The 11714-nt window shown below is 31.9% G+C and overlaps 2 protein-coding genes across 5 annotated transcripts; one reads left to right on the plus strand and one right to left on the minus strand.

Annotated features, from left to right (window-relative positions):
* Nucleotides 1-1553: 1553 nt before the first annotated feature.
* Nucleotides 1554-3581, plus strand: LOC126917263 (chitinase domain-containing protein 1). 2 transcript variants are annotated; one of them, XM_050723986.1, is made up of 7 exons: nt 1554-1845; nt 1923-2069; nt 2197-2377; nt 2462-2571; nt 2644-2798; nt 2923-3252; nt 3322-3581. In XM_050723986.1, the coding sequence occupies exons 1-7, from the start codon at nt 1729-1731 to the stop codon at nt 3473-3475; spliced, it is 1194 nt and encodes a 397-aa protein (XP_050579943.1). In that variant the 5' UTR covers nt 1554-1728; the 3' UTR covers nt 3476-3581. The 2 variants fall into 2 exon arrangements, with proteins under 2 accessions (XP_050579943.1, XP_050579944.1); XM_050723987.1 differs by having other exon boundaries at nt 1556-1845; nt 3334-3581.
* LOC126917268 (estradiol 17-beta-dehydrogenase 11) lies at nt 3449-6906 on the minus strand. 3 transcript variants are annotated; one of them, XM_050723993.1, is made up of 9 exons: nt 6769-6902; nt 5722-5805; nt 4813-5057; nt 4617-4741; nt 4431-4541; nt 4199-4360; nt 4045-4127; nt 3857-3973; nt 3449-3781 (listed from the first exon to the last, which is right to left on the minus strand). In XM_050723993.1, exons 3-9 carry the CDS (start codon nt 5048-5050, stop codon nt 3634-3636), a joined length of 984 nt encoding a protein of 327 aa, XP_050579950.1. In that variant the 5' UTR covers nt 5051-5057; nt 5722-5805; nt 6769-6902; the 3' UTR covers nt 3449-3633. The 3 variants fall into 3 exon arrangements, with proteins under 3 accessions (XP_050579950.1, XP_050579949.1, XP_050579951.1); XM_050723992.1 differs by lacking the exon at nt 5722-5805 and having other exon boundaries at nt 6769-6906; XM_050723994.1 differs by lacking the exon at nt 5722-5805 and having other exon boundaries at nt 6761-6902.
* Nucleotides 6907-11714: the final 4808 nt, after the last annotated feature.

The raw sequence follows: 11714 nt of genomic DNA on the forward strand, positions 1-11714 counted from the left end.
GACCAAGCGCTGAAGGTGTTCCACCTTAGCATATACAAGAACCTATTTAGTTCCACCGCAAATGAAGTATATTCGCTGTAGTTCCACGCTACACAAGTCTATTTCATTGTAAGGAATTACATTCTATGAAAAAGTTCATACTTTTCTATCCGAGATAGGTAACAGCGATAATTGAACTTGGTTGTCTCAAGAAGAGGAATTCTTTATCATATTTTTTTCGAGAAAAGAAGAAAATCTTTCACACAATAATGAATCACTGAAATGACGCAGTAATTTTGATATATTCTCTGTCCCTTTGACTGCGGCAGACTTTGAGACGCACTAGCCGTACCATAGGGTAGGAAATCAGTCACGACGGACACCGAGAACGGTAAAACTTTTCGTTAGGCGTGCATTTCTGAGAAAGTATGTTCATATAATCAAAACACAGAATTCCACTACATTAAAATAATGTTATTTGTTTCTTTGTATTCTGCATTCAATTGTTAGTGTATATACTACAAATTTAACATTAACATTGAGCTTTTTTAACAATATGTTGTATAACGATAACTGTATAACAATAATAGTTGTATAACAATAATGATCTAGTAAGGTGATACAATTTGTAACATGGATAAATATATTATATTTCATGCATTTGTAATGTGTCGCATTTCTTCTATTATGTTTTCTACACACTACACATTTGCGCCTTGTGTTTTTCCGAATTACTGCATTTTTTACGTATGAAAACGAAAAATGCCTTTATATCAAACGAAAGGCTGACTATCAGTACTTCTACTTTCTAATGTACATTCATGTGTTCTACCTGAGTTGTATTTTTGTAAAACTTGTTTTATTAAATATAAATGAAATTTACTAAAATATATTTTTCTTACAATTACATAGTTATATAAAATAAATGTATTATACACGGTTAATATATTACTAACGGAATATGTAATTGCTGAATTAGCATTTACTATAGGCGCCTTTCGTGTCAGTAGACCGAACTTGGTTAAGCACCTGTAGCTGCTTACAGTACCATAAGAGCAATATTTTTAAGCGCCTTTAGGCGCCAATAGTAGTCAAAAGGCTATACACGATAACTTTTTATGTTTAACATTAAATTTACTTTCCTCGCAATAATGTTTTTATTATAATGAAACCTAAATTTCATTTTAATAATAATTTCAGCAGTTGGTAGGCTGCGAATAATATGTGACATGGTGTATCTGCTTTGCACGTGTGTTTGTTTACAAAAACAACAAAAATAAAAAAGTAAATTAATTACAGACAAGGTTTGACATCCTAGCTAATTTACGATCCACGACTTTGATACATCTTACTTTTTTTACTGAGTAAAACTTATTAATTCTTCTAATCTTAATGTAAATTAAAATTAGAAGGATTATATATATTAAAATTTGTAACTTAATACAGAAATGCTTAAAATAGATTGTTTACGAGCTACATCTCTACTTGCAAAGTATCCAGCGATTGCCTTTTGTTTACATGCTTATATTAAAACAATGCTCTCTGATGCTAGCATAGAACTTCAACACTTGACTGCTTGGTGCAGCACATGTATTGTAGAACAACCAGAACAGTACGCGTGAGCACTCTCGTTTCTTTACGGATGTCAGTATGAGCAAAATAATTTAAATGATACTCTACGTATCATTCACGTATTCTAAGTAGAAATAATTTATGTTCTCAATAAGTTTATGCTAAAATATAATTATTATGAATATTTTTACATTAATAATTAGCGTATTGTTATTTATTGAATTATCAAACTGTACGTTGTCACCACCCAAAAATAGAAATAGCAAGAAAAGTAAAGGAAAAATTGAAATTAAGGTAGAGATAAAAATATTATAAAAATTTTACGAACTGTGTATTTGTGGTCTAATTTTATACATATTGGCATTGTACAGAAAGGTCCCGTGGGACAAGATGTATTTAGCCGAATCTTAGTAGTAAAAAACCCTAAGACACATGATATTATTCGAGAATCAGGATTTTATTTTTCTAATACAACTCGTAGACGATTTACAGGAGAAGTTTTAGGATATATTACACCGGTAAGTTTGTTAATTTTTGTGGTACAGGTATGATATATTTTATATATAAATTTTAATAATAAATTTTGACAATACATAAAATGTCTATTGATGAAAATATACTTATACATATATGTGTTTTCCTTAGTGGAATAATAATGGAATTGAAGTTTCCAAAATATTTCATGGAAAATTTACAATGGTATCGCCAGTATGGTTGGCATTTCCAGAAGGCAACGCATCGACGTATAAATTATCAACCCATGATGTTCAGAAGAAATGGCTGAAGGAAATGAAAGCAACAAATAATGAAAATCATCATGTAAAAAGTATGTCAACTTTCCAATATAATATATAATCCACATTTCTTTTAAATAAACATACATATGTAAATTCATAATTATTTCTTATAGTTTTACCAAGAGTATTGTTTGAACATTGGTCAGTCAATGATATTGTTGGATTATATAGCGATACACATAAACAAACTACACTAATTTCAGCACTTGTGGATACAGCGAAGGTACCCATAAAAATATATATGTTACATTAAATGTTATCGATAATGTGTAACAGTTATGGTACAATGTCTCAGAATTTCCACTTTGATGGGTATGTATTGGAGATATGGAACCAGTTTGTATTAACAGGTGTAGATACACAGATTGTTGTAGCATTGATCCAGTTTATTGCTCATCAATTGAAGAACAATAATTTGGATACAATTTTAGCAGTGCCACCTTCAAGAGGGTAACTCCTGTTATATTATGCTTATTATAAGCAGATTATAGAATATTTAAGTTGAAAAGCCACAAGACCTTATAAAAAAGAATATCACGGCACTGTATATGTTATTTATTGTTCAACTTTTCAGCCCAAATGTTCAATTATTTAACAAAGATCAATTTGATCAGTTGTCGCCATATATAAAAGCATTCTCTTTAATGACTTATGACTATTCAAGTATTCAACGACCTGGTCCTAATAGCCCACTTAATTGGGCGAGAGAATGCGTAGAATTATTAGTACCTGAAAAGGGCCCTAAAAGGGCTCAAATATTGTTAGGTCTTAATCTATATGGATACAATTACACACCTGAAGGTGGGGGAGCCATCCTGGGTTTAGATTACCTGAAAATTCTCGAGTCCTTTAAGGGAAAAATTCAGTGGGACGATAACAGCAAAGAACACTTTTTCGAATCAAAGTAAGATATAGGATCATAAGAGAATTCATAGTTTAGGTGAAACTGATTCAGTATAGGATAAAATTTAAGGATGTATTTCAGGTCATCAGGGGGCAGTGGAATTATCTTTTATCCCACATTATATTCTATTTTACATCGACTGGATCTTGCAGCAGAGTTGGGTACAGGTATATCTATATGGGAACTTGGTCAGGGGTTACATTATTTTTACGATTTATTGTGAACGTGTTTTACATTATATTATAAATATACGTGATATTTAAAAACTAAAGAAAGTCACCGAAAATAATTTACAAATAAATAATCAGACTTAGTATTAATGAATGAAATTCATGTCATGCTAATCTCTACTTAATACAAATTTGGCCGAATTTCTATATATTAATGTACAGTTTCTTCGGGCATTATTGCAACGTTATTGTTATTCTTCAATGCTTGTATTTCCCCCCTTCCTTGGAACATCATCATAGACTGTGGTCCTTGTATGATATGATACATTAATGCCCAGCATAATTTTGCTGGCAATAAGCTTTTAAAAAAATAATATTATAATCAATTCTTTATACAAGTTTAGTTAGATATAGAGAAAATTCGAACAATTTACCATTTCAGTGGCAGGAGGTATCTAACTGATCCAGGTAATACAACGATTACTTGATTTAATAATATTCCAGATACAACTTCTTGCGCAACATACTCAGGTTCTAACATTGGCATCAGTCTATAAATTATAAATTTATTATCGATTTATTAAATCATAAAAGTTACGGTTTTATGGAGCCTATTGCATACCTTGGCTTTACCCCGTGAAACATACCCGTATTTATAAAATAGGGGCAAACTAAAGTGGTGTGAATTCCGTCGTACTCGTGAGTCTAAGAACATTGCAAAATACTTATGTATAAAAGAGAATAACAAAGGATTACTATAAGATAAGTCTTCTTACTTTAAGTTCAGTGAAGAGACTCTCGTGGTAACCGATAGCCGCAAATTTAGTCGCCGAATAATCAGTACAATTATAGGTCCCTAAAAGTCCTGCCACGCTTGCTACAGTTACAATATGACCGTGATTATTTTTCATCATATCCTTCATGAATGCTTTGGTAATCTGTTGAATGTAAATATTGTTTGAATTGGCTTTATTCATTTTTAATTTAGCATTGTTCATTTTAACTTACCCAATAGTGGGATAGAATGTTCACTTTGTAAGTACGTATAATCTCATCATCTGGTAATTCCCAAAGCGTTTTTCCATATACGTAACCTGCATTATTTATCAATAATGTTACCTAAATATCAAATAATGATAGATAAATTATAATTTATTATTTATTATTTATTATTTATTTAGCAATTTTACTTACTGAGCCAACTTCGATCTGCACAATCTTTGCCATTCTGTAAACTTCTTCCCTACTGGTGATATCGCAATAGTAACCCCAACATTTTCCTCCACTGCGTCTAATCTCTTGGACTGTATCCTTAAGCCCTGAACATTCATGAAGACATAAACAATTAATATTTTTCTCTTTTTTAGTATTAAAGAATATTACGACTTACCAGTTTTATTAATATCCCAGATAACAACGTGTGCTCCAAGATTTGCCAGTTTAATTGCAATCAATCGTCCAATTCCTCCCGCACCTCCCGTTATTAGGGCGATCTCATCTTTCACAGACTTTACGCGATAACGCCGTGGGATAAACGTCAAAATAATAGCTTCGCTTATGTAGATAATCGCCATCCCCGTGAAAAGTAGAAGATCGTATATTACGATGGCCCATTCCGGTAGCTGCATTTATATTCTTGAACCACAAGAGATATTGCTAATTTAATCCTTTAGTCTTCAAATTTTAATACTTTTTAATACTAAAAAGATGTTCAATGTTTTAAAAGAAAGATTGAAACGAAAAATTCGAAGGGGCTGTGGCAATAAGCAGGTAGCTGTATTTTTCGATAATTTGATCGAACCAATAAAAGCCAAATCAAAATCAGTCAGAATCGAGTTATTTTTTAAACGTGCTATAAATTGATAGTCAATTAATATTCGTAGTAACAAACTTCTGCATTTTTGAATATGAAATTTACGATCTTTCTTTCGCTTCCAATGAATAATATTGAATATCACGGCCGCTTCCTTATTATTGCAAATTTTTCACCTGTTAACGATACAAAAAAAAAAAAAAGATACGATTGGATTGAAATTGTCTAAAAAAAAAAAAAAAAAAAAAAACAAAGCGGAACTAAATCCATTACAAGAAACAAATCAAAATTATTAAAGTATCTGTTCTTCCATACATATAAATCGGAATGCTTTCGAAAGTAATTACATTAGCCAAACTGGACATTCACCAAAAAATTACGACATAAAGTATGCAATATTTCTTCATTCCCCGGATCTAAATAGCTCTTTCAACATTAATTGCAGTTCACGCTACGTATTCAAGTCTTATTGCATCCATAATTCACCTTTTTCCAAAGTATTGCGTGTTCGCTTTTTAACCACCGTTGTACGCTCAATAAAGGACCGATTCTTTTGCTTATTCTCCGCTTCTATGAGAAGTAGAAATTGGTGGTTTAATAAGAGTCAATAATGGATAAAAATGCGCATTACGGTATTCCTACGCGAGTAGTGGAAGCAAGCCGATTTGCGGTTACTGGTGTTGTTAACTCCGGTCAATGCACCAACCGCGCGTGCAAACGCTTCCTTAACGGGGACCATGCAAGGATGTATCATTTATACAATTTATTCTATGATCGTCGGACACTTCTGACTGAATATTTATCGGATTGATTATTCGCAGAGAAGAATCATTTTGCCTGAGTCGTGAATGTAAAAAGTGCATCAAACGATCGGCTTCCTGCATTTCCGCTTCTTTTTCTCTTCTTTCTTTTATATCAATTTTAATATATAAAATTGATGTTATGTTGCAATTGACAAATTTTGTTCGCATGTTTGAATGATTTTGTACGAATGAAAGGTAGCAAAGCTTCGATTCTCTGTTATGATTAATTTAATAAACGGTTTATTTCGTATGACGGCGTTGAAACCGTTACTATTTGATTAAATCTACGGTTGACTAACTGGGAAAAAGCTAACTTTGACGAATATGGAAAGTCGAGTGTAAGAAATACGTATTAGGAAACATTGAGAAAAGAAACACGCAACTTTGGGATTTTAGGACTTTAGGATTCAAACTTTAAGAGAATCAGTTAATTTAATTTTATATGATAAAATGAACAAAATCACTTATAGATTATAAACTACTATAACGTAAGTACGTTGTTTTTTAATAACTGTTACGTTGAAGTTTCATTTCACGCTCTTCTTTCCCAACACTTTTGATTGCCATTTTATCACGGAAGCAATTATCCTTTTTATCTATTTTAGTACAAAAGTTTCCATTTTATCTTCAATAAAAAATGACTGTCCACTTTTCCACTATGTTACGGACGAATCGTTTAATTTAAAGTAACGCGCGAAACGGACTTTTGAAACGGTTACTACCTCTTTACCTTTTGAACACACTTTCTGAGATTGTTGTCTTTCTTAGATGCGAGAAACAGTGCGAAGATACGTGGGTTCGAAAAATTGTATTTTACTTTATCTATCCACCTCTGTGTCAATTGATCGACTGGTGTTCACTGACTAAATTGCAAGACCCGCGATGCTTTGCGTGACTTTAAACTGTGCTCAGTCACGTAGTCAGAAACCCTCTTGGAAGGTATTGTAAGAGTGTTTCTTTATTCCCCACCTACACGGTCTCTGTCCTCGTATCGTACCATTGCATTTAAATCACTGATTTGACTACTGATTCACAATTTTGTAAAGAAATATTTTGTACATTCCTCTGTTGATGTGTTTCTTCATATTACATACCAATACACGTGGACTTTATTAAATATAAATACATAGGATTTGTTGTGAAAATATGTGGTGCAAAAGATAAATTCACAGTGAAGAATCAGATAATAACGAAGGAAATGATGAGGTTGATGCTAAAGTAGCGCCAAAAGAACCCACTTCCTATACACTACTGGATTTACTATAGTATAGTATCTCACAAGATGAATATGCTATAGATCCCTAATACCGTAGAAAAAGCCTGTACTGGGTTTTATGGTGAAAGTTCCTCTCTCTTCCTGTCTTTTTATCTATCCTATCATTTTATACAGCGTTAGCACGCGGTTGACTGAATTGGCTATATGTGTGTGTACATATATAGAGCATGAAGGGTACAGGAAGAAAATTGCAGAAATTGTGATCTCCATTTAGGAAAGTGACGAACCAAGGGATAACTCAATTGTAATGCTTAATTCCTTAATATAAATTTTTAATTCGTTGAAAAAATATTTGGATTCAATGAGAATAGCTAAAGAAAGTAGTTATCCTAATTAATATCTTTTTCTATATTTCTTGACATAGATATTATTATCGTTTATTTTGCAATGATCTTCGTTGATATCTTGCCCTCTTTAGTTGAAGTGTCCTATTTACCACTGCTAAAGGAAATTTAAATTTTATCATTTTCTTTGCAACATCTTTTGATTTTTCTTCATTTAATTTAAAATATTTAATTACTATTTTATGACAGCCTGTGTAATATATAATTTTACTTAAAAAAATAAAATACACGTGCAACTTGAAATATTTCGATGTACGTATGTTGAAATCTGAAAAAATACCAGATAAGACATTTTAATTAAGGAAGGCAGTGTTGTCCCACCTGTCTCTATAGAAACAGTTATTTGCTATATTTTTAATTTCAGTATTCCGGATTTTTCCCTCCTTTGCTGCCATCAAAGTAAGTAATACATGTGTTACGGGAAATTACTGGAGATCATTGATTTGCAATCCATCAGATTGTGTTATTCTTCTTCGGGTAGAAAGTTACGAGATTCGAGTGAATCTTCGAATTACGTGCATGCAATGTAGATGGAGTATTATAATACTCCAGCTTACACAATCGAAACGATTTATTTCGTTTTTCGACCATACACGTATGTACGCACACTGGAAAATGTACGTTCGTCTGTACTTGAAGATAATTCGCGTACATGTACTTACACGCGTGATTGTAATTCGAATTACAGAGAGAATCCAGTTCACACGAATGAGTTTCGTAGCATAAGCGTAGGAAGATGGCAAAACTTATTGAATACCGGGTGAAAGGACGTCATTCCAGTTCTAGGTCAGTAGTACTTCTTTCTACAAAAGACGAAAAAAGTAGAGAAATGGAAACGTTATTAACGACCCGTGCTCATAGAATATGAAGGAGAAAAAATTCCACAATTTACATTTTTTACACTTTTGACTCTCACTGTTTTAGGATACGAGATACTCTAAAACTATCATTTTCGATGCAAATCGCGTATCTCCTATTATCATATCGCTTGATTGTTAAAATTTTGTTCTTTGAAAAAATACTTTCGTCAAAAAACCTTCGTCAGTTTCGATCATAGCAAGGGATGAATCACATGTTGCGGAGAAACAAGCGTGGAACAATGCCAGATCAGCGCGGCCATTTCATTACCTATGCAATCTGTTGATCCTCGTAATGAGTCGTACATGAATTAATGAATAAATGAAAGGTAAACAACACTACGAGCTATTGTACACTTTTATCGTGTCCTTTCAAGCAGACAGGACATACTAAATTTTCTTTCATCGCTTATGGCGCTCAAGGATTGGCGCACGTGCGATGAAAACACGAATGTAAGCCTCATAAAAGTAATCCTACAAAGCATGCTTCATAATACGAAATGTAGCCTATAATACCTATTTATTTTAAAAAAGAAGATAATATTTTTTTGTTTTTTTTTATTGTTTTCTTTTCGAAAAGTATTTGGTAATTTATAATTGTTTTACGAAATTAAACTTCATTATAAATTAAACCTACCAAGTTTCCGATACAGAAACGCCATCTATGGGCGAGTATCTTTATCTCAAATGTATCTACCGACGCGACGCAAACTCAAAGACTTGATAACCCTCTGTACAAAATGTATACTTACACGTGTATGTACATATGCAAATTACTAAATTTTTAATCGATTTTTCAAAATTGACGGCACACTCATTTTAATTTTTAAATTAAAGATGAAAATTCACAATCTACAAAATTAGTGTATTTAGATCATAAATCATTTAAATTATTCATATAACAGAATGCATATATAATGAAATGTATATAGAAATATACAGAGTCAAAAAGTGGTTCCAAAGTCCTAACATCTGTACGTTTTCATATTTACTTATTTAGTAATTATTTAGAGAAGCAACCGACCACTTGGACAGTGATTATCAAGATCCTTTCTACTCAAATATGTATCTCGAATGTTAACAGTTTTACTCACTCCTAAAGCATACTTTAGCTGTATATTTGTTCAAAATTACAAAAAAAAAAAAAAAAAAGAAAAAAAAAAACGGTGAGTATTTTACTATGTTTGTTTTCTATAAATAATCATTTCTTTGCGTAAAAAAATCTCAAAATGAGATTTCATCAAATATCAAAAATGAAAGAAAAATGAAACTTATAAAGTTAAAAAAAAAAAAAATTTTTTTTAATCGAACCGTGATATTGTAATTACTTCATATCATTCAATATTATATTTCAAAGAGTCAAAGTGGAATGTACGTGAACTAAGAAGATAAATGCCAAAAAGTTAATTGGTTTATTTTTAGATTACTAAAACGCGCTCAAAATAAGATAATAAAAATATGAGTAATATAATAATTATTTTGAACGTCACGGGGTTCGTTAAGAGAGGGAGATTTTCTTGGAAAGATCATTTCGAAAACTCGGCGCTAATGATCTTCTTACTTCTTCCCTTCCCCACTCTTTAACGTCACAAAAATTTTTCGAGCAATCAACATCGTTAACAATCAATTATTGATTTAATGCGAAATGCTTGACAAGAACTTCCGAATTATTCGAAATCGGTCACTTTCACCTGTTGCTTTTCTCGAACTAGCTTCGCGAAACAACCTGTAGTTTTGCCAAGTCGCCAAGAAAAAGATTTCTTGTATTTCAAGTTCAATGGTTGTACGATGGAATGTAACTTTCCATTTCATCGTAAACTTACAAAATAATTAGGGAGCCATCTATTTATACTTTATAACTTTATAAATTATGCCTTTTAGTTTATTATAAATTTTCAAACATATATATCCTTATGACTCATCGTAAGAAAAACGGCAAAATTAAAAATAGTCTTACTTTTTCGTTACGATTAGTAATTTTTCTTTTTAAAATGAAACATTCACATACGAATATTATCAATGTTTGTGTTTATACGAAACGAAATCTCTTGACTCAGATAAATTAAGATTCTGTTTCAAATTTAGCCACGCTATCGATACCAAGGGGAACAGAATAAACATTGTTCGATTCTAATTTCCATAGCAATAGTATTTCTATTCTAACGCTTCAAATTATAGTCAGCTATAATTGTAACAATCAGATATAATTTTTAGGCCTAGAGTTCCTATCATTTTTACTCGCGCTGTTAATATTGGTCTGCTTTCTCAGATAAAACATCCGTTACCTGAACACTGTTTTTACTTCTTAAATATCAACTGGATCACCTTGGCATGATAAACTGGTATCTCAATATCCATCGTGTGTACAACGGCAACGAAAGCTGATATATAGCAACATATAGCTAGACATACAGAATATTCGTACACAAAATTTCATTTATCCATCGTTTTGTTTCCTTCAAGAGAGAATCGAAGGAAACCGAAGGAAGCGCGCCGGTGGATCAACGGACCTTTTGTATCGAGGTACCGTTGTATCGGTGTATCAGTTCGTAAATTACGCAAACAACGAGCCATGATGAAACGGAACGATGTCGCGAAGCTACCAATGATTACGTTATAGTGGATCCATATAAGAATCTGCAGAGATTAAGGATTTAAATTTCTTCAGATATCAGCTATGCATGATACGATTACATAATATTTTACGTGACAAAAAACGAAATAAGTCATCATGAAATATTTCTTTGACAAAACTTGGAAGTTATTTTTACTATAATAATAAAATGAATCTAGTTTCATTTTGGGAATCTTGGAAGGTAAAGGAAGCGATTTGGATGAGGTAACGGGTTTTCGTGACGAAGAAACAAAGAAGAAGCCGGGGTCACAAGTAAAATCATTGCTTCTTACATGTGTGCAGCTTATTTACCAATGAATTTACAAAGTACAGTAGTAAAATTTACATTCAAATATTTTGCAAAAGTCTACCTTGACCTATGTATATCTTTTTTTCTATTTACTTAGGCTTCACCATACTGTCTACGTAACAAAATGATCACTATAACAATTATTGTATAAATAAATAATACTTTATAATTATACTTATAATATATCGTCATTCTATTAAGAAATATTCATTGTGTTAAAAAATCCGTTCTAGATTAACGACAACCGATCTAAACGCCCAAAGGAAAGAAAGATA

The sequence above is a fragment of the Bombus affinis genome, chromosome 6 (genome assembly GCF_024516045.1).
Source record: "Bombus affinis isolate iyBomAffi1 chromosome 6, iyBomAffi1.2, whole genome shotgun sequence".
NCBI lineage: Eukaryota > Metazoa > Arthropoda > Insecta > Hymenoptera > Apidae > Bombus > Bombus affinis.

Excerpts from the sequence above, each read along its gene's own strand:
- LOC126917263 (XM_050723986.1), top strand. The coding sequence starts at position 1,729 with ATGAATATTTTTACATTAATAATTAGCGTATTGTTATTTATTGAATTA. Across the intron at positions 1,846-1,922 it reads AAGGAAAAATTGAAATTAAG|AAAGGTCCCGTGGGACAAGA; the intron begins GTAGAGATAAAA and ends GGCATTGTACAG. Across the intron at positions 2,572-2,643 it reads CACTTGTGGATACAGCGAAG|AATTTCCACTTTGATGGGTA; the intron begins GTACCCATAAAA and ends ACAATGTCTCAG.
- LOC126917268 (XM_050723992.1), bottom strand. The coding sequence starts at position 5,050 with ATGCAGCTACCGGAATGGGCCATCGTAATATACGATCTTCTACTTTTC. Across the intron at positions 4,742-4,812 it reads CTGGGATATTAATAAAACTG|GGCTTAAGGATACAGTCCAA; the intron begins GTAAGTCGTAAT and ends ATGAATGTTCAG. Across the intron at positions 3,782-3,856 it reads TACCTCCTGCCACTGAAATG|CTTATTGCCAGCAAAATTAT; the intron begins GTAAATTGTTCG and ends TTTTTTTAAAAG.